Source organism: Pestalotiopsis fici (genome assembly GCF_000516985.1).
Source record: "Pestalotiopsis fici W106-1 unplaced genomic scaffold PFICI_Scf_1, whole genome shotgun sequence".
Taxonomy (NCBI): Eukaryota; Fungi; Ascomycota; class Sordariomycetes; order Amphisphaeriales; family Sporocadaceae; genus Pestalotiopsis; species Pestalotiopsis fici.
Window position 1 is genome coordinate 1,211,453 of NW_006917091.1, and position 21,544 is coordinate 1,232,996.

General features: G+C 50.2%; 7 protein-coding genes across 7 annotated transcripts; 3 read left to right on the forward strand and 4 right to left on the reverse strand.

Annotated features, from left to right (window-relative positions):
* Positions 1-579: 579 nt before the first annotated feature.
* Positions 580-1,788, forward strand: PFICI_00384 (uncharacterized protein; the record flags this gene model as incomplete). The annotated part of the gene is made up of 2 exons (XM_007828965.1): positions 580-1,034; positions 1,227-1,788. 2 exons carry the CDS (start codon positions 580-582, stop codon positions 1,786-1,788), a joined length of 1,017 nt encoding a protein of 338 aa, XP_007827156.1.
* A 565-nt stretch (positions 1,789-2,353) lies between these two features.
* On the reverse strand, positions 2,354-5,377 carry PFICI_00385 (uncharacterized protein; the record flags this gene model as incomplete). Its single annotated transcript, XM_007828966.1, has 2 exons — positions 2,354-4,968; positions 5,071-5,377. 2 exons carry the CDS (start codon positions 5,375-5,377, stop codon positions 2,354-2,356), a joined length of 2,922 nt encoding a protein of 973 aa, XP_007827157.1.
* A 1,907-nt stretch (positions 5,378-7,284) lies between these two features.
* PFICI_00386 (uncharacterized protein) lies at positions 7,285-8,487 on the forward strand (the record flags this gene model as incomplete). Its single annotated transcript, XM_007828967.1, has 1 exon — positions 7,285-8,487. The coding sequence occupies one exon, from the start codon at positions 7,285-7,287 to the stop codon at positions 8,485-8,487; it is 1,203 nt and encodes a 400-aa protein (XP_007827158.1).
* Positions 8,488-9,124: 637 nt separating this feature from the next.
* Positions 9,125-10,078, reverse strand: PFICI_00387 (uncharacterized protein; the record flags this gene model as incomplete). Its single annotated transcript, XM_007828968.1, has 1 exon — positions 9,125-10,078. One exon carries the CDS (start codon positions 10,076-10,078, stop codon positions 9,125-9,127), a length of 954 nt encoding a protein of 317 aa, XP_007827159.1.
* A 585-nt stretch (positions 10,079-10,663) lies between these two features.
* On the reverse strand, positions 10,664-11,539 carry PFICI_00388 (uncharacterized protein; the record flags this gene model as incomplete). The annotated part of the gene is made up of 1 exon (XM_007828969.1): positions 10,664-11,539. The coding sequence occupies one exon, from the start codon at positions 11,537-11,539 to the stop codon at positions 10,664-10,666; it is 876 nt and encodes a 291-aa protein (XP_007827160.1).
* Positions 11,540-12,063: 524 nt separating this feature from the next.
* Positions 12,064-14,751, reverse strand: PFICI_00389 (uncharacterized protein; the record flags this gene model as incomplete). Its single annotated transcript, XM_007828970.1, has 3 exons — positions 12,064-13,943; positions 13,996-14,073; positions 14,130-14,751. 3 exons carry the CDS (start codon positions 14,749-14,751, stop codon positions 12,064-12,066), a joined length of 2,580 nt encoding a protein of 859 aa, XP_007827161.1.
* Positions 14,752-17,716: 2,965 nt separating this feature from the next.
* On the forward strand, positions 17,717-20,296 carry PFICI_00390 (uncharacterized protein; the record flags this gene model as incomplete). Its single annotated transcript, XM_007828971.1, has 9 exons — positions 17,717-17,776; positions 17,839-17,888; positions 17,950-18,028; positions 18,083-18,596; positions 18,656-18,853; positions 18,915-19,592; positions 19,659-19,839; positions 19,926-20,000; positions 20,077-20,296. 9 exons carry the CDS (start codon positions 17,717-17,719, stop codon positions 20,294-20,296), a joined length of 2,055 nt encoding a protein of 684 aa, XP_007827162.1.
* Positions 20,297-21,544: the final 1,248 nt, after the last annotated feature.

A 21,544-nucleotide genomic window follows, 5' to 3' on the forward strand; every position in this document is an offset into this window, starting at 1 on the left:
AAGTATACATCAAACTTGACGGATAAGTTTCTCTTTTCTTTTTCTGCACTATTGATTGCTATTGAGATTGTATGCTTCAAGTTTTTCCATTCTGCCACTATGGTAAAAGCACCATCTCACACTACCAATCTTGAATTTGGGTCTCCATTTTCACTTGGTTCTATGAGAATTGTAAAGACCTCAAAATTGTTTTTGAGCAGTTTGTTCGTCATGTCCACCAGTAAAGACGCGGATATATTCCGTTTTGACATGAAGGGCGTAAGGCGTACGAAGGTCCATCGCTAAATTCGTCCTTATTTGTGGGGCATTCGTCCTGCTTGAGGAGATAACACATGAATCGGACGTCCATCGGCCTTTTCGATATCAATTTCAAATAAAAGAATGGTGAATGAGGGATAGAAACGACACCAGGTAGTTTTCACTCATTTTCACTCTGTCTCTCAGTGTTTTCATATTTCACCCCAGTGTCAAAAGCTTTTTCGCCCAACACTTCGGGCTCTAAATACAAGCACCAGCCGACAAGTATTCTCAACAGTATCTGGACAAATCAGACATACAAGCACCAGCACACCCGTCAAGATGGGGGAGGCAGAGCCGGCGACGTCGCCATCCACACACCACAAGATCGTGGCGCTCGAGACCCTGTTCGTGCCCCTGCCGTCGAAGTTCCGCGTGCCCGAGGGCCACACGTACGAGGTAACCGAGTACGCGCGGACGCGGCCGGGCGAGGTGGCCGAGCGCATCCGCGACGCCGACATTGTCGTCATGACCATCGTGCCCGTGACGGCGTCGGACATCGCGGGCGCCGCCCACCTGAAGATGATCAGCGTCGTGGCCTCGGGGACCGATACCGTCGACCTGGCCGCCTGCCGCGAGCGCGGCGTCCACGTTGCCAACTCCCCCAACTGCAATGAAGGGTCCGTCGCCGAGCATGTGATTGCCCTCTACTTTTCGGCGCGGCGCTCCGTGCCCCTGGTCAACGCCCTCGTCCGCGCGGGACAGTGGCCGGTGCGCGGTTTCTTGGGGCGGACACTGTAAGTAGTTAAAATCTGTGGTGTCCTTGACTTTTTCGTGTTTTCCTAGAAGAGTCTGTGTTCAATATTTCCCGGTCCCGTAATTTTGACTTGGGAAATACCTGCCTACCTGATAACGGTAGCTCGAGCACTTGGTGGAAATTTCTATACAATCAAAAAGCATTGAGAAGCTAACACATTTCGACTCACCAGGGATGGACCTCACGGTAAGCCTCCCACGACGTGCAATGGCGAGGTCATGGGGATCATCGGATACGGCTCCGTAGGCAAGAGGGTAGAGACCATTGCCAAGGCGCTGGGTATGGCTGTGCTGGTTGCTGGGCGGAAAGGCCAGAAGGAGGTGGCCGAGGATCGCGTTCCCTTTGATACGGTGATTCGTGGGTCTTCAGTCCTGGTCCTCTGCCTGCCGCGGTCGCCGGAGACGCTCAACACTATTGGTAAAGCCGAGCTAGATGCCATGCCGCGGTACTCGGTTCTAGTAAATGTCTCCCGCGGTGGCATCGTGGACGAAGAAGCGTTGGTGGCGGCTTTGAAAACCAAGAAAATTGCTGGCGCGGCGACTGATGTCTTCATGACCGAGCCGGCCAGTCCCAGTAACAGCCCGCTCCTCGCTCCGGGCACAGAAGAACTGAATCTCGTGACAACTCCACACGTTGCGTGGTGTGCAGAAGACACAAACTACAATTACAACGAGAATCTGAAGAAGAACATTTTCTCCTGGTTAGAAGGGCGGCCCACCAACACGGTGGTATAGACCAGTCCCCAAGTACATCAAGACAAAAAGAATTACTAGTCAACATGAGGAATGGGCTGTTTCCCACGACTTATGAAGGACTTGGTGTCTGCATTTGTTCTCAAATACAGCCGAGACATTCACAATAGCACGTATAGGAAATTTTCAAGTACAAACGGAAAATCACGTTTGATTATCAGTTGGGATCATCCTATCCTTATGTTTTGCTCTTGCCTGAGCAGTGAGTGGCCGAATCGTACACGTGACACGCCATGACATCCTCGATCGATTCCCTTCGATTTCCATGAGCGGATGCCAGCCAGAACAGAGTTGAGAGAAACTTTTCATTGTTCCCTTTTGTCCATGCAAACTGCCAAGCCAAACGAGGGCCCCAAAAAAAGTTTAACCATAAGGCCAAATAAGCCTTGTATCAATGCCGATGTCGTGGTTCAATTATCATCTTTACTTTCGTTCGTGTTCGGCCCAATGCCGGGTGGAAAAAAAAACAAGTGTTAGACTCCGTCCTCATCAATGGCCGTTTATACAAAGTAGAAACGCCGGGTAGCTGTGAAATGCTACTCCGCAATTACTGGTAGTTGCTGCCCCAGCCGCGGCCATAGTTGCCACCAAATCCTTGGTTGCCGCCATAGTTACCGTAGGCACCTCCATAGTTGTTGTGGCCCTGGCCGAATCCGCTGTTGCCGGTTTGGTTGCCGTGAAGGTTGTGGCCCTGGAGGTGGCTCGGGTATCCACCATAGCCGCCCATGCCCTGACCGCTCGACTGAGGCGGGGGGAGTCCAGATTGGCCGGGGGTGGTGTTTGTAGCAGAGCCAGGACGGGCACCGCTGGTCAAAGAGGGGCTGGGTCCACCGGTAGCCTTGGATTCACCGTAGGGCTTAAGATCATCGTTGGCCGAGCCGGACTGGGCGTTGGGGCCGTTAAAACCTTGGCCGGCCTGAGACTGGTATGAGGAGCCGGCACGGTTGAAGGCGTCATGAGCACCTCCAAAGCCACTGTTTCCGAGACCTTGGGTGCCAGACTGAGCGGAGCCAGCGCGGCCATAGTTGTCAATGCTAGATCCAAGGCCGCTGTCGCGGCCACCAACCGAAGCTTGGGCAAACCCAGTAGTGGCCGGAGAAGAGCTGTGCTCATACGGCGAGTGCTGGTAGCCATGAGGCTGGCCATAGACACCTCCCTTTCCATAGGGGGCACCACCATATCCACCCTGGCCGTAACCGCCGTAGAAGTTCATGTACTGAGAGTAGAAAGGACTGTTGTTGTATGGGTGCTGGTAGGGGAAGCCAGCGGGAGCTTGCTGCTGGTGCAGGTTAGACTGCGGGCCAGTGTTCTGACCAGAGGGCTGCTGCTGGGTAGGGCCAGTAGGGTTCGGGGTGTTGTGGCCACTGTTGTGGGCATCAGTGGCAGAGCTAGCACCGTATCGCGATTGGCCGGCGCTCTGAGGGTACTGGCTGAGGTTGTCACTGTTTTGCGATGCATTGTATCCGCCGAAGGATCGCTGGTGAGTGTTGGGTCCTTCATTGTGGCCCTGGCTGGCTTGCTGCTGACCATAGCCTTGCCCATAGTAGCTATTGTAAAGGCCACGGCTTTGGTCGGCAGTGTAGTAGGATGAGTAGTCGCTCGGAGCGGAGCTGAAGGCATTGCTCGGGGGTTGGGATGCGGGGGCAGGGAAGCTGTCGAAGCCAGCACCGGTTGTAGCTGCGGGCTGCTGAGAGAAGTTGTCGTATGGTTTGGGAGGGAAGGAGGATTGATCCTGGGCGCCAGCCTGTCCGAAGCGGCTGTACTGCTGGTTGAAGGAGGATTCTGGGCTGGGGTTAGTTTGCGAGACATGTGCTTGAGGATACTGCGACATACGATGCGCGGCAACACCAGCAGCTGGGCCAGTAGGAGGGGCAACGGGTGTCGCTGTGTATAAGTCAGCACGGGCATCTTGCTTGCTGTAAATCTGAAAGGGATTCGTACCAGCAGCGCTGACTGGTTGGGGGAGAGTTGCGGCAGGCTTCTGGGTAGCGGCCGAGGGGAAGGTCTCGGGGACGGCAGGCTGAGTAGGCTGTGCGGCGAGAGGGGGTAGAGAAGCCCTTGGCTGGATGGGAGAGTCGGAGGGAGGTTGAGCTCTGGTCTCAGCCTCTTCACGATCACCGTCAATGTCATCCTCGACACCACTCAGGCTGAATGCACCAAACTGGACAGCTGCGCGATCGACCTCACGGTTGCCAGGCAGGCGAACAGCCTCTTCTTGCTCAAGTACCCGTCGCTGGTAGCTAGGCACACGGACGGGCCTCTCAGTGGCCTTGAGTGCAGAAGCAGCGAAGCCACTGGCAGTAGGGCGGGCAGCTTGTGCCTGGTGTTGAGCCTGCGCAGCAGACAGAGGCGTTGCGGTAGCGCTCTGGGGAGCAGCCTGGCGAGGATCCCACGAGTCGGCAGTAGTACTAGCAACAGTAGCTGTAGCGGGGGGGTGAGACTCGTCAGGGAGCTGTTCAAGGTTGGTCTTCGTCAGATCGACGTCAGAAGGAGGTAGAGCGACCTCGGGCTCGACAATCTTGGGGGCTTCCTCGACAACAGGCTCTGGGGTAGGCTCCTCAACAACAGGCTCGGGTGTCTCTTCGGCGACAGGTTCGGGTTCAGCGGCGACAGGTTCGGCGGGAGGTTCTGGTTCGGTGGGCTCCACGGGCTTCTGGACGGCGGGCTCTGGAGCCTTGGGTGCTGGCTTGGGTTGAGTCGACTGTCGCAGCATGGAGGCCCAGGTCTTGGGCTTGGGTGCAGCGGGTTCGGTAGTGGTGGTAGAAGCAGGAGTAGAAGTCTGAACAGGAGCGGTAGTAGAAGTCGTCTCCTTCGTGGTATCGGTAGTGCCCCAGCCAGTGGTGCCCCATTCATTGTTGGCCGTGTCGTCCGTGGTGGTACCAGCACCCCAAGCGGAAGCCTCTGCGGTAGGAATGGAGAGCTCTGCGTTCTCCTTGGTTCGGTGACCATTTGTAGCGGGCTGAGAGGAAGCGCCCCTGCCACGTCCTCCTCGGGCCCGATCACTGCCGCGTCCACCACGGCCACCCCGGCCATCAGCGCGACCACCGCGGGTCGGTCTTCCAGCAGATGTATCAATCGGGCCAGTCGAGGGAACGGCGTCCTTGGTCTTAGGCTTGCTAACCTTCTTGGGCTTCGAAACCTCACCCCACTGGGAGATGCTGCCTAGATTTTGCACATTGAGTCAGTATCGTGTGCATGTTCAATTGGTAAAAGGGAACAGATGCGAGAGCGACAGTGGGTTGTGCACAAGGAAGGCAGGCGTACCTTCAGAAATGCGAGTAGCGACGAGCTCTACGTCGCCGTCATTCTCCTGCAGAGCATAGAGGATGTCGGCATCCGACCAATCAGGGAAAATGGCCTTGATAGTATCGAGGCTGTCGCCATACTGTTGTCTGAGCTGGCCAACATCACCGTCCTCGTCGACGGAGTCTGATGCGGTAGACTTGTCACCGTTGGTGCGTCTGGTGTTGGTAGATCGGGCATCGTTACGACCAGCGAAGCCACCTCTTCCTCCACGACCACCGCCTCTGCCACGAGAGGCGGGCTGAGATCGAGACTGTACCTCAGACATTGCTGGGTGTGGATGTGTGATGTGTTTTGGGGGGTGGGGAGTGAAGAAATGGCGATGGAATCCCCCTTTGCCAATGCAAGGTTGGGAAAAAAGGGAAACAGACAGCCGACGACAACAAAATGTGGTCAAAAAGAAGAGATGAACCAAGGGAAAGCGACGTCGCTGTCGAGAGGAAGGTGGGTAGATGAATTAAGGTAACCTGAGATGGTTGGTCAGGTCGAATGATGCACAAGTGAGAAAACCGTGAGCCAAAGTGCTAGGCTCAGATTTGAGGCTGATGCTCTCCAGTCTCTCTCTCTTCTGGTCTGGAGAATTGATTGACGGGCAAAAGAGGGTAAGGCGTCAGGTAGCGCAACGCAGTGCGGATTCACCTTGGCAGCGTTCTTCTTAGCGGTCGGTAGCGCCGTAAGAGTGCTGTGCAAGGCCAGTTCAAGGCCCCCTGTCAGTGCGGCAATGTCGCCAGGTATAATCGTACCTGTCTACAGTGCAGTAGCAGTTGCTGGGCAGCCTGTTCACGTGGTGAGGAACTTGCGTGTCTGACACTTTTGCAATGAGTTTGCGCGTCACGGACGTGTCAGCAGCTGTGGCCGGTTGCGAGCTTTGAACTTTTTTTCTTCTTCCTTTTCGCCTCTCGTCTCCGATCGGGTGGCACAAGTCAGGTTCAGCCCAGGGCCAATTACTGACAGGAACAATGTGCAAGTGGCAGGTATTGACTACCGGCAAGTACCGTGGGTCTTTATTACCTGAGTTGTTCTGCCTGTAGCTGGAGATATCGCTTCGAATCTCATATATTGAAACAAGACGGGCAATATTTAGATTATCATTCCAGTATTGAAGGATTTGAATAATATGAGAAAACCATCCCGCAGTCAGGTGTAGATCCAGTTTCGTGTTCCAATGACTAGATTATGTGGATGTGTCGTCTGAATACATTGTTGCTTGATCGCTTGTCTTCATGGATGCTGCTAGGTAATGTAAATCGCCCTTTCAGTGCCTAAAGCAGAAGAGCTGTTTGCCTGCTCAAGAATTTTTCGAGCTTCCTGGCCAATGAGATCGATTGTAACCCCAAGAATGCACTAAGAAGGGCCACGACGGCTCCACACTAGAGCTCCCCAATTGGAACCTAAAGTGGGTGTGAAAGGGAAAGCCGCAGGGCAAGCAAGGCACTCACTCATCAATGGCATTGAACGGGAGGATTGCGAACGCGACACACGACCGGGTGCAGTAAAAAGGGCCGTCCGAGTCAATTGCTCTCAAATTTGCAGCCATTGCAAGCTAAGCAGCTGCGATTAAGGAAATACACGAGCTGAGCATGTCAATTGCCTCAATACAATCTGAAAATAGCCTCGAGCTGGTATCGTGACCACTTAATTAGCAGGAGGCTCAACCGCAGCTTGTGAATTTCCGGGGTTCGGCTGTCCATCGTCGTCATTCCCCTAGCAGAGATCTGATGATTTAACCTGCATCGCATCAGGTACGTCTCCACTATTCATCCAGGTCCATTTGCGTCTTTCAAGGTTGTCTACCCAGGCGTCGGTCTCCAATACCGGCACCTTAGCGCATGTTCATCGGCTCGGAACAACCTTGGTCAAAACGTGGGGAGCTACGGATCCATCCCTCCATGCGAGCGACTGGATCTCTATCTGCCGAACGTCAGTCGACTCATTGATGACTGATCGCATGGGCATCTGATTCCGTCCACTGTCGAACGTTCTAGGGCAAGGAAGGACTGTCTACTGTCAATTCCAGCTTTGCCAGATCATAGAAATACATAAGGTCCACAGGCTTATTCGCAAGCCACCACAACCAGTGACGCCTGTGTCGCGACACCACCCGCATATCAAATCGAGCTCTGCACTCGTTGCATCCGGCCTCCGGTGCCCAATGCTCTCCAACAGATTCCAACCATGGTAGCCCGTACGCCGCCAATGGCCTCCCTCAAGAAAGGGCTCAAGAACAGTATATTACCTCAGATTCACCAACCGCTGCCTCTCAATAAGAGGGAGTCCCAGAAACTGCTCGACTCCATCACATCCTCCTTTCGAAAGAATCTAGACAAGGAGCATCCATGGCAACATCAAGAAGCCATCGACCCTGCCCTGAAGGCCATGTCGGTGCTGGCCAAAGACTTGCCGCGTAGCGAGGCGCCACAGAAACATCGGCCCACAGACAGACACTTGGATTCGATTCTCACCAATCCTCTCTTTTCGCAAGGGACTGCCGACTTAACTTCAACCACCGCCGCCCTTCAACAGCACCATGATATCTTCGATTCGGCGGCATCAAAAGGCATGATGACCACGCGTAGGGCTGCCGGCTACCTTGCCATGGTTCGCAAAGAGACTCAGTTCTCTAGTCTGTCGGCCACGGCCGTCTCGGGTGCTGGACTTCGCGTCGTCCAGTGGCTTCGGTCATCGGGTGCGGAGAACTCTCTGGAATTTGTGTCCGACCAAATGTTGATGCCCCTCTTGGTTCGCTTCATGTTTGTCGAGGGTCTAGAAGAGGTGGCTTGGACGTGGCTTTCGCGACTAGGAGCTCAGCTACAGGCACTCCCGAAGGATGGCCAAACCCAGCAGTCTCTGGTCTTCCTCCTTCAGGTCATACGTCTAGCCCAGGCAGACAAGGACCGTGCCTTAGCATTCTCTCACCCGTCCCTTGATCCCTCGTATTCGGCATTCTTGAGGGCGAACAAAACGCTGCCAGTCGACGATATAAGTGTTACCAAGGGTCTGCAGAGATATTGGAGCAGTCTTTCATGGGCATCTACTGTACATGCATCCCGATACCAAACACCATCCGCACCATTATTTGAAATGTTCACAGACATTGGCCGACCTTGGAGGAAGACATTGGACATTGCCCATCTTGAGCTGCACCACCCATCAAGACCTGATCACTCTTCAGCTGTCACTTACTTGCATGACGATCGCGTACGTCTTAACGCTGACAAGTTAAAGAACTCTGCAAACTACGTTGAGAGAATGATCAGCCTCGGCACTGATACTGTCGACCGGCTCCAGGTCGTCGGCAATCAGCAGGAGGCATCATGGGTTTCTGAATTCATGGCTAAAACCTTTTTCGCCTGGAATCTTCGACCCGACGGTAAATGATACGACATTGTTAAGCTATGCTTACATTGCCCGAAGAATTGGGCAGCTGCATCTTGTGGGCTCGGCATCATGTGTGGGGACATTGGAGAATCCTCGGAGTACTTTGGCGTTTGATTTTTAAGGATACCACCATGGGGAATGGCGTTGAGGTTCATTTATGCTACGAATTATGCCCACAAAATCATCATCTGTTCTCAAAGTCTACCATTGTCAGCTTCAATAAATTGCCGGCTGTCATGAGAATAGGCATACGACTTTACCATCTGCAACACTGTCAAGTAATCACCGATTCTAGTCCCTGGGATCTATCATTTGAAGCACCAGACTGTGAAACATGTTACGGGACGATTATGAGCGAGCATTCATCAACGATGTCAAAACTTCATGCCAATATCTCCTCTCCTAGCAACACACCACGACTCGAATTCCCACATTCGTGCCTCTACCCAGAACAAAATGATTGTACCCCTGGTCTTTGCCCTTCAAATCCGCTTCATCCATTGACTTGCTGCCAGTCAGAATAATGCCGTTCAAGAGCAGCGTACTGGAGACACAAACTACAATCCATCATGGCGCCAAAGGTTCCCCAGTAGAACATTTGCTTGCAGCACCAGCCCTGGTCGAGTCAGTCCACACTTCAAATACCGGGATATAAGGGATCAACAACATCGACGATGTTGATCTGGGCCACCCTCGTTGTGCCGAGCTTCCTCGTGATGGCCTGGCTGACATCGACGGCGCCCCTGCCGGCATTGACGCCCTCGCATTTGCAAGGCTTGTGATTGCCTGTTGTCGATGTTGGCGGCGGCGGCAACATCAGATTTGGACGGGTCTGGGCATCCAAGCGGCGGTGCTCAGCGACAAAGTCCTGGAGCATGATGAAGCCGGCGTCGTGGTGGTGTCCCTTGGTGAGCCTGTGCGGGGAAATCTTCCACCGCGACAGCGCGCCATGGTTGCAGACATTCTTTTGCGGGCGCTTGACAATGTAGAGGGTCTTGAGGCTCTCCATGGCCCTCAGCGCATCGACGAAGGCAGGGGTGGCACTCCAGTTGAGAAAGTAGCCCCGCTTGTCGGGTGGCGGGTAGTAGGCGACGTGCTGGATACGTCGGACCCAGTCCAAGTGCACCTTGCCCATGGACATGCTATAACGACTGATGGGCACGGCTAGGAACTGAAAGGGGCTCATGTTGTTGGGCACAATGTTTTGAAAGACAAAGACGTCGCGGTCAAAGTTGACGTGGGCGCAGGTCGGATACTTGGCTGCCTTGGCCCAGCTGCCGCTGGACAAGTCCCACATATCGTGGAGCGGCGTCTCCAGCCCCGTTGTGCGCACCTTGCCTGAGAACCGGATCTTGTGAAAGACGGTCTTGGTGGACGGGTCGAGGCGCATGGCGTTGTGGCCCTTGTGGGCGGTCAGGCTCTTGGTCGGGACGCGGCGGGCAGGGTCAATGGCCACGTAGGAGCGAGTAGACTTGTCAGCGAAGAAGTAGTGTCGAACGACTGGCTTGGAAGCTTCCCAGTGCTTCCAGACCATTTCCTGGAGCTCTCGCGGAAGTCTGCGAAAGTATCGGAACTCGGAGAGCATGGCCATTTTGACAGAAAACAAGTCTTGGGGACTTTGACAAGCTATTGTTGTTTGAAGGTCAATGTCAAATTGATGTCAATATTGAACTTGCAGCGAGCGCACCAGCATTATATAATAGCCATCCATGGCAGTCTTCAGACCTTTTTTTTTTTGATGCCTCAACAAGGTGTCGTTGATAACTCTTTGTTACAAGTCGAGGACACCAGGTTGGAAGCCTTGGCCACAGCCGAAACTCATAGCAAAACGCAGATCGATGGAAAGATACTTGCAGCATATCGAATTGGGCCTTCTTTGACACACCAGTGTTGTACTTTATCTGTGTCTCAAGCATAGCTTCTAACGATCAAATTTCAGAGCATAAGCATAATTTTCCGGCTTCCAGCCGGTTCCGGAGCAATCATATCCATGTCTTGATAACTTAGTCTCAGGCAAAGCAGCGTAGGTCCCTGTTCCCGGAGTCTTGACGGTACCCTTTTCCTTTTTTATGAATCCTGACTTGTAAGGCACGAAATTCATTGACATTGAGATCTATTGAGTAGAATATGACCAGTGCCAACCTCCCTCACACTGTAGAGACTCGCACGCATACTATCACCAGCTTGCATCAAAACATGCATCGACCACGGGAATCACTCGAGCTCTTTGGCAAAGGTCTGGGCGGCGTCGCATGAAACTGTCCTGCCAGTACGATATTCGCCGTATGAAATCTATATTCCTCCTTTCCCGGAAAGCCTGTAGAAACGTGTTCAAGGCCACAAAACCAAAGACGTCTCTGGGAAGCTCTCCGACGCGTCTCATCAATTCAACCCTATCCGGGAGATTGGCCACGGGCCGGACAACAATGTAGACCGTCTTGAGGTTTTGGTACTGGCCGAGTATACCAAGAGTTAACCATAAATCCCGATGATGAACGTTGCTATGCCCAAAGAAGAGGGGAACGGCAACATGCCGGGCTTGCGACAGTTGCTTGGGCATCCAACAGGCGGCCGGCTGGTCCCTGAACATGTCCCCTTCGGCGCCGCCCTGGGGGGAATCGAGGAGTGGGCAGTAGTTCCTGTTCAGGTAAAAGACGTCGCGCTCCAGGTCAGCGTACACGTTTGACGTTGGCTGCGTCACTAGCCAGCTCTTGCTGCGAGCGCTATACCACCGCCTCAATTCACACTCTTCCAGCTTCTCTTCCGGGTCCATGTTGGGTGGCGCGGGATAGTCATCTGCGTTTGACAGCTCAATCTTGTCGAACTTGTACTTGCAGAAAGGATCAAGGCGCAGCTCTGCCGGGTCATTCTCGCCAGCCGTGTTGGAGATGTATTTGTTGTGCGACGGGTCTATGGTCGTGTGTGTCAACTTGCCGTAGCCAACAGTGAATTTGTGGCGCATCCCTGGGCCGGACTCGTAGAGATCCCATATGACCAACTGTATATCCCGTGGCAGATGAGGAAACAGATGGAAGATTGTCAATGCAGTCATTTTTGAGGGAGTGTTGATGAACCGTGTGTTTTACCCGCTTGGGAGAGTATGTAGATGAAGAGGTCAAGGAAACAAGAGTCATGGGTAGTGTATCGCTTGGAGACGGACTACAGACCAGTGGTTCAAGCGCCGGCATTCAGCATTTAGTACCTGCGGGACACGTACTCGAGCAAAACTCGTACCAAAATACATGTTGTCGTGTGGGGCACTAGGGATATCTTGGGAAGAAAAAAAAAGCAATTCAGCGATTGACAATGAGCAGTCAAGATGTTGGACTGTTGGTCGTTCTTTGCGATACGGTCAGACGCTGTTGAGAATTAGTAAGAACCATGAGCTATAGCAGCAATAGTAAACTTTGTTGGCCCGATGGGTCCCAAGACAAGGTTCAAGGTTATATAGGTGAACTCAGTATTAAATAATCATATCCTACATTTGTTGGTATCTATGCACTCGAAAGAAAATGATGTCTCATTCCGTCGTGTTCGCGTCAAACTGGAGGAAATTCTGGCATGCTGGAACGCGTCTCAGTCTTCCCTAGCATTAACCACCCGCAAGGCCCGCCTTGGTCCCATGACGACACTGAAGAAATTGGGCTCCCTTCCTTCCAAGAGCCCTTCCACTGAGCCTCCACTCGCTGTACTTCGTGTCGCGTCGCTCTTCATCCTGTTCACGCCAGCACCAGCCATGGCATTCTCGCCCCAGCCCCAAGGATAGCGATCTTCGCTGGGCCGCGGCCGTCCGCTGGAACTGCCACCGGTGCCGGATCCCGGGGACGGCTCGTCGCTGGTCGTAAGCCACTTTGGCTCGCTCATCTGTCCAACCCAGCCGAACTGGTCGGCGCTCTCGGCGCTGGAGCTGCCGCGACGGTGCTTGCGCAGCTTCTCCCGCATACCGGCGGCACTGGCCATGAGACCCACCTCATCACCGGCATCGGCTCCACTGTACCGGTTGGCGACGGCCATGTGCTTCTTGTATGCGTCAACCTGCCGTCTGTAGAGCCATGCACAAAAGCCCAAGTACAGTGCAAGAAGGCCGAGGAGACCGGCAATGACTCCAGCTGCAATGAGGCCACCATTCGGTCCAGAGCTGGAGCTTGACGGGCCTGATGATGCAGGTGCCGAGTTTGTTACTGTTGCTGCGCTTCCAGTAGCCGTTATTGTGAAAACCGGGGGCTTTCCCGTCAAGAACGGCCCTCCAGTTGCAGGGCCGACGGCGGGTGTCGTCGCGGTGGCGCCGCCTTCCGAACTACCACCAATGACACTCTGAACAACACCGGGAACTTGGTAACCATAACTGCCAGCAAGGATGGTATTATCCGGGTCCAAGTCAGCGGCATGGTCATATGCCGCGAACGAATTTTTCCATTCTAGCGTTGAAGCATCAAAGTTATGAATGCCTGGTTTGTCGCAATCAGTGGTATTACCAATGTATCCACCAATCACTATGATCTGTCCGTCTCTCGGGTGGCATGTATGGCCGGCTCTGGCAGCTGGTTCGTTCGATGAATCTATATCGACTTTGATCCATGTAAATGACGGAATTGTGAGAATGTACATGTCAGTGTACTGAGTCTGGCCCGCCACTGGCAGCAGGTTCTGGCCGCCGTACATGTAAATGTTGAAGGAGCTGGCGTCGGGGGCCGAGAATATGACGGCGCATGGGTTGACACGGACATTAGGCGTGTCGCCGGATGTCTGTTGGTGGTACCACTGGCTGGATTCAATATCGTACACATCAATGGTCGACATGCTAGCGAATTCGTCGGCCGTGTCATTGTTCTCGGTGCTTCCGCCACCAAGTCCAAGAAGGATGCCACTTGGGCCCCAACCAGGAACAAAGACTAGAGCTCCATCCGCTCTCTCAGAGAAGCCTGATTGGTCTTGAATACCTCCTTCAGTAATGTTTCTGTATGCACCGCCGTCTGCTGCACCAGCTGCATGAAGAGAGTCGACACCATTGTTCGCATATCCTGGGTGTGTAAACTCTAGCAAGCTTCTCAAGTACACGCGTGCGACTAGGTCAGACCATCCTGGGGTGGTAGCTTCGTCAAGGTGGCCGCCAAAGTACCAGCTGCGCCCTAGCTCGGGAACAGAAATTCCAGCTCCCTCGGCAGCCCTTTGGACGGGGATCCCCGATGCTGTTGAGTAGTTGCCAGATGATGTCTGCGGATTTTGGAATTCCGTCCATGACGATGAAGCGACCGAGTATTGCCAAGTCGATACTGCAGCCGGCGATACTCGAGGATTATCTGCAAACTCGCCGCCGTAGAGATACAAATTATTATAGTCGTTCCACAGATAACCAAGGGCAACAGCAGGCGGGCCGGATGGTTGCGAGAGACCTGTCAGAGGTGGCGAGCTGGTCGACCATGATTTGGTCAGATCCAAGGTTAGAAAGTTGTTATCTGGACAACGGATCAGCCCTGTTTGCGTGGCGTTATACCGTTATGTACCTACTCCACGTATCGGTCTCCTGGTCGCCGGTTGACTTTGCCTCGCCACCGTAGATGTAAACAGTCCCGTTCAACAGTGCAGCTACACGACCAACAGTTAGCGAGACATGATCCACTGGGGCACTACCAAAGACTCACATTGTTGTGCCCAGCGAAGGCAGACATCGACTGGACTGTCTGCACGGTCTTCGAGTACTATTGCAGGAGGGTTTGGGATAACACCCGCGTCGACTCCGCTATTGTCAATCTTCTGGCGCCCATGGTGGTAGCTAATGGTAGGCAGAATGACAGCTATGAGCAGGGCGATTGTCGTCAATCGGTGTAGACTCGACGTGCTCGGGGGTGGCGCCGACGAGCCTGCTTTGATCCGTGGCCGTTTGACCTGGTTCAATATGGATGACCATCTTCTCGGCGTTCTCGACTCATCCGAGTCGCATGTCGTCTCTGCATTTGTGCCTGTTGGAGATGCCGGCTCCTCTAAGGAAACGCCAGTGAGCTCGCCAAACTCCTTTTCGTCTGTGCTGTCGAGGGACTTTTTAATGTCCTCGGTCCAATCGTCCACCAGTCCGATTTCCCTAAAAACCGACTTCCGTCCTTTTTTAATGCTGCTGCCACCCATTGGCGAAGAAGGTGAAACAACAGAGCCTTCTCTCAATCGATCCGAGGTGATGTTGGAGTCGAATCTGGGTCGCCTTGGTACGACTTCTTTTTCCGAGTTGTTAAACTCTGACTTATCAGAAGGGATCGTGCTGGAACTCATGATGGGTGAGCGGGTCGTTATTTAGGGCATTCTCAGCCGCGTTGGATGTCTCGTATCAGCATAGGGGTGCCACACTCGGAGGAAAGAGAAAGTGGAGAGAAGCATCCTTTGGACCCCTTCGCAGCTGGATGAGGTCACAGAGCAGCATATAAAGATTAATGGAGACGGGCCGGGCGCTTGAAAGGGAATCCTGGGGAGGCAAATGCCGGGTCACATTCACGTTACGTCTGGAGAAGGTCTGTTGCTCGCCATGTCATGCCCAGCGCGTTTTCGATCGCAACTCCGATCCATGGCCACCCATACGTGGACATTGTCTGGTTGACTGGTGTCAGAATGGAAGACTGCGACGACGGGCCCCTGTTCCACTACATCATGGCATCCGAATTATGGTGGGCAGAATTGCACCAAGGCATTGTTCCGTGGCCTAGAAACAACCAAAGAGAGCAATGGTCGAAAACTTGAATTGGAGACCTTGAGAGGTTCCCTTGGTTCCCCTTGTCGCTCACTTCCCGTCCTGAGCTGTCAACCGAGAGCTGTGTGGTGGTGATTGGCCTAGCCCCGGCCAGGATGAGTTAGGTATGACGACATGTGGAAAATCAGGTTCCAGGACGGGATTAACGCTGTCGCCAGGATACTCCAGACCCTCAATCAACTCCGCTCCATATGAGGAACACATTGTAAGGTTGATCATAAGCTTCATTATAGAGAACGACATAATGCAAAGTCAAGATCCAACTACTTTGGTAAGCTGGAGAGTCTGGAATGCATAGGAAATCAACAGCTTTTCTTGACCCCACAAGATTTCATGTCATCCGTAAATGCCCCGCGCTTGGGTCTCGCAGTATCAAGAGTGAGGCAGCCCTTTGTGAATATGGCCCAAGACGAAAATAGAACGAAAACCAATCAATATGGTTCATCACTGCCTTGAAAAATAGTACAACCTCAATAGTTTAGTGTTGAGTGAACTACATTAGCTTACTCCAGCTGTTTGTTGTGCGCCCGACGCGCCACACTCCACTTATGGTCAGGCGCCACATGCACCGCCACACGGGCCGAGAAACGGATGTGGCGTGCTCCGAGTTGTGTCTTTCGTAGGCGATAAACGGTCAAATAAGGGGGGGAAAGAAAAATAAGAAAAAAAGGAATACTACAGAAAATCTAGAATAATTACAGAATTTGGTACTTGGTTCAAAGCTTTTATTGGGGGGTTTCCGCACTCTTCATCCGGTTCATCTCCCCAAGTTCTAAGTGTGACTTTTTTTCAGCGTTTGTGTCACATAGACTTTTGTTAAGGTGCAGCCACTTCTATGCCTCGTCTCCCCTGATTGGCTCGGAGAATAAATTTGCAGAGTCACCAAGCTACTTTACTTGTACTCTTTAACATGATATGGTGCATTAACCTTGCTATCGGCTGGGAGTTATTAGAGACTAGACCGCAAAGGTGGCGTATAGGTACTCATATTTACGAAAAGATTCGCATTTTCAATAAAACACAGTAGTCGTCGAAATTTCTCCAACTACTTTCAGCTCTAAAAATGATGGCTACATTGAATGATATGCTCGTTATTGGAACATGATGTCTTGTTGGCAAGCACATAATGCATTTTGTTTCCAAACTGTTGCCGATGTGACGCAGACATTGACAGCTTACGGTTCGCTGGGTCTCCTCGATCTCTTTTTCAGGCTGCTGTGGCTTGGGATCAAGCAACAACCTGGGCATCACATCATGTTAGATATGCTGCATTGGTGATTGTTCATCTTCTGACTGCGGAAACTTCGTCCATCACTCTGGGAACAGTCTATTTAGCGGACCATCACAGATGTGTAATTTCGCACTCAAGTAGTCAATATTCACCACAGATTGCCTGCTCGGGTGTATCAGATAGCTCTTCAGCACCTCTCTTTTTTAGATCGTAGATCAACTCAGGCATCTTCCCCTTCACATATTGGCTTAGGGGAAAAATAGGTAGCACTTGCAACTGTCATGTATTGAAGTGATGATCGATGTCTCCGTGATAATATGTCAGCAATAACTGCAAATAATGAAAAAGCAGTTATTTTACTGCCACTCCATGCCAAGACACCAATCTGAGTTTGAACGATCCGTGTCTGCCGTAACTCTACCAGTGTGTTTCAATCGTTTCATGGAGGTTGATGATTGTGTGGGACAGCTTTTACTGTTGTTTTTGCGCATGTCAGTACCAAACTAGGATTAATTCTCTTGAATATAATCTTTCTCATTGTATGGTCGTATCAGCGGGGTATACCAACTACCTTGCGTTTTAGCCGCAATCGTGTCACGGGGCTTGTTACGGGTCAATAATGGGGCTGTCCCTATCTATAAGGATTGCGCCATCATTCGGAAAACCACATAATCATGAGAACTAGGGTTGATGCACAAGGGTCTCTCCAACTGCGCCGAAGTTTTCCAAGCCGCAAGGCTCGACCACCTAGTCGTGCTCCACATGTAGAGATCGAACCAAACCCAATTTCGATTTCAATCCCCGATGCACATTGGCTTTTTCGAATGGAGGGTATTCAGAGCTTCCTGATCAAAGGCCGATGAGCAACTGGAACACGCCAGGTCAGGAGTAGGACTACCCAACGTACGAATAGAGAAGGATCCAAGGCGAGAGACCCAGGATATCCGACGACACACAACTAGTCGCGTTTATATAGTGGTATCCATTCCGGTGTAACGTTCCGTCTTTTATACTCGCCTAGGTAGAAAGTGTCGGGAAATGTCCGCCGGCCGGGGGTTAGATGTTGGCCAAGGAATTGGTCTATCAAGCGCCAATCAAAGTACACCATCTCCTAATCACGCCTTTACAGGTATATTGATGCTTTTCACATATTTCGACGCATTTTAATAATCTGTTCCAATACAAATATAGTGCGGCCGTATCTTTCAAATGTTGTGCACATGATAGTCAGGTCAGTCAGCTCTGAAGCAGTGATGGCGACCATGTCGGAAAAGGTTGAACCTAGCGACACCATTGACAAAATTCCAAATGCTACAGATGCCGTATGTCATGACTTTGTGACGCGTGAAACGCCTGCCAAGTTACCATCGACTAATTCTTTCAGGTCCACGACAATGACTTTAATGACAAAGTTTCTTTGCAGGATGTCGCAAGGTAGGTCTCGATGGCATGGTCCAAAATGCTGTGCAGCATGCTCAGCTAATATCATCACCAGACAATTGGGCGCGACCGTGGAGGAAGTAATTGAAGCCCGAGACAGGGGTTCATCCTTGTCTCATGAGGAGATACGACAAGTATGAATACTAAGAGCTCTATACTCCAATTGTTTCTAGCTAATCATGTACAAGCTGGCTGAGAGAATCGTCCGGTCTCATGCCCATGACCCAAATTTCCCGTCCGCTGCTCTGGAGAGAATTCAAACATTCCTCATGGACACCGACCAGGCCGGTAATACAAAGTTGGATGCCAGGACGTACCACGAGTTGCGCATTCAGATTGCACTACTCACAAGCAATTCTCCCTACGCCGAGGTCCGCGCCGTGGTGAATGCCAGAGACGATCCATCTCTCCCCGTCGCTACCATACGAGCTTGGACGATAGGACTGTTCTTTGTCGTGGTCTTGGCCTTTGTCAACCAGCTCTTTTCTGTGCGCCAGCCGTCGATTGGACTCGATGCCGTCGTCGCTCAGCTTTTGTCGTACCCTCTGGGCAAGGCTGCTGAGAAGTTCCTCCCTGATGTGGGGGTCACGCTCTTTGGCGTTCGGCATAGCCTGAATCCTGGGCCGTTCAACCAAAAAGAACATATGCTGATATCCATCATGGCTTCGGTCGGAAAAGTGCTACCAAGCTCTAGATATATAAGTAAGCACTACGAATAACATAACCAAGCAGAATCCTTTATCTGACAACGTCTATTCCAGTCTTCACGCAGTGGCTCGATGTCTATTTTGGTCAACCATATGCCAAATCATTTCTGTATCAGATCGCGCTCGCCCTGTCCACAAATCTCATGGGCTACGGCCTCGCTGGCCTCACACGACGGTTCCTAGTTTACCCAAGCTTCTGTATCTGGCCAAGATCCTTGGTGACTATTGCGTTAAATAGCGCCCTCCACAAAGGTACCAAATACCAACACAGGAACATGTCATGTCGTTTTCATCTGACTAAACTTGTCCATAGATGACAATCATTCCGTGATTGGGCCATGGAACAAAGTGTGGACTATTTCTCGCTACAGATTCTTCATGGCATGTTTCGCAGGCATGTTTGTGTATTTCTGGTTCCCAGACTACATCTTTACAGCTCTTAGCCTATTCAACTGGATCGCATGGATCCAACCAAACAACTTTACTCTAACCGCCATCACCGGCAGTAAGAAGGGACTGGGGTTTAATCCCTTGCCCACGTTTGACTGGAATATCATCGCCCATAGTATTGACCCGCTACAGGTGCCATTCCACGTAACAGCCAACTTTGTCTCGGGGACACTGATTGGCGCCGTCTTCATTATCGGCATTTACTGGACCAATACATGGAACACTGCGTATTTGCCCATCAACTCGAATACCATGTACAATCATTTCGGAGGTTCCTACAATGTAAGCAAGATACTTGACTCAAAGGGGTGGCTCGTTGAGGCACAATACCAAGCCTATTCGCCCGTTTACCTTGCCGCCAGCAGTCTCACAATGTACTACTTCTTTTTCGCCGCCTATGCTGCCACTATTTCGTACGCCTACTTCTTCCATGCGGACGACATCAAACTTGGATTTCGTAGTCTCATTCGCGGATGGAATTCCAGTTGGTCCGATGACTTTCAGGACATTCACAGCAGACTCATGTCAGTCTATCGAGAAGGTGAGTCGAGCCCGTCCAAGTTTCTTGGCAGTTGCGCTGCATCATGGTCTAATCAAGCTGGAACAGTACCCGAGTGGTGGTATGCCATATTCAATGTCATCGCCATTGGTCTTGGATGTGCTGCTGTTGCCGGGTACCCGACTTATACCAATGTTGGCGTGGTTTTCTTTGGGATTGCGCTGGCATTGGTCTTTGTTCTCCCCACGGGCATCATCAAGGCCACGACTGGGATCGAAGTCGAGTACAAGTACGTGTTTCGTACCAATCATGAATAACTCTGATTGCAACTACCTTGTTCTTCTATTGCTAACAGTGGTCTGTCCGTTCCCTCAGTGTGCTGGCAGAGTTCATAGGTGGAGCATGGATGCCGGGCAATGCACTGGCCATGAACTTTTTCAAATGTTTCGGGTACAGTCTTACCTAGTCTCGGGGAATGTGGATTTCTTGGCATGATTGCATTGCAGCTAATGATCTCTTTCACCAGATATGTCACGACGGCGCATGCGCTTGATTTCGCGAATGATCTCAAATTGGCGCATTATGTCAAGATTCCTCCCCGGCAGACCTTTTGGGCGCAGGTCATAGCAACTATTGTCTCAGCCTTTGTTTGCACAGGTGTCATGAACTTTCAGATTACTAGCATTCCCGACTTGTGCTCTTCGTACGTTTTCAAAAGAAAAGACCCCCTCATTGTCTTGAGCTGATTCTCATACTAACCCCACACGATTATGGCAGGACCCAAAAAGACAGGTTCACTTGCCCAGGCGTCAACACATATTTTACTGCTGCAGTCTTGTTTGGGAGTCTCGGATGTTACGAACATGCACCCTTGCATAAGAACAAACAAATATATTAGCGCTTAAGGAAAAAAGGAGGGGTTTAGTACCGAAAGCCGGGAATAGGTCAAAACAGGAACCACCATCCTTAGCAGCTGCTAGCCAGCTGCTTAATAAAATTATAATTTTGGTAATAATCTAAACGGTTAAATTATTAGGATTATTAAACTCTTTTAACTTTAGGACTATAAAATCGGCTTAGCATTATAATCCAAAAAATATTAATAAAAAAATAAATAAATATATATTATAAAAGGATTTTTATATAAATAATTATTATTTTAGTAATTAATTTAAGCATTTATTTTACTTATAAATAAAGTATTTAATACGCTTTAACGATTATATTTATAAATTAGTTTAATTATTTTTATTTTTAAATATTTATTATTTAATATTTTTTTTTAAAATTACCGTTTTTTATTAGCATAAACCTTAATATTTTTTATATTTTAGGTTTATTTTAAAAACCCGTAATATAGCCGTTATATTTTAATTATTTTTATTTAGGTATATTACCCTTAAAAAAAACCTTAAGTAATATTTAGCAAAATATCGTTAACCGGAAAAACTCTTTTTTTTTATTTAAATATTTTTAGCGCTCGCTTACGTAAAAAATAAAAAAAAATAATTTTAAACTAACTAAAAACTAATATTTAGAATTAATTAAAAAAATCCGCGTATTTAAAAAAAGGGAAACTACCTTTTTTATACGCAAAGCCTAAATAAAACAAATTATACAAAAATTATAAAATTTTAATAATATTATAGCTAAGGCAGCTAATATTATTTTTATTTTAATTTATTCCGAAAAGCTTAAATTTAATATATTAGCGGCTTTTAATAATACCTTTAGGTTATTTTAAAAATTCCTAATTTAGGTCCGAGCCTATTAAGTTTTTTACGGTAACTAATTTATAATAAAAAAACAAAAAATATTTTATATTATATTTTATTTTAAAAAATAAGCATTTACCTAATTCGAACCCTATTTTTTAAATATAATTAAGCACGAATAGCAAATAAAATTATATAAAGCGGAAATTTAAAATATTTTCTAAAATTATATAGGATTTAAAGCAGCGCTTTAATCCTTATTTTAAAATCCGGACGAAA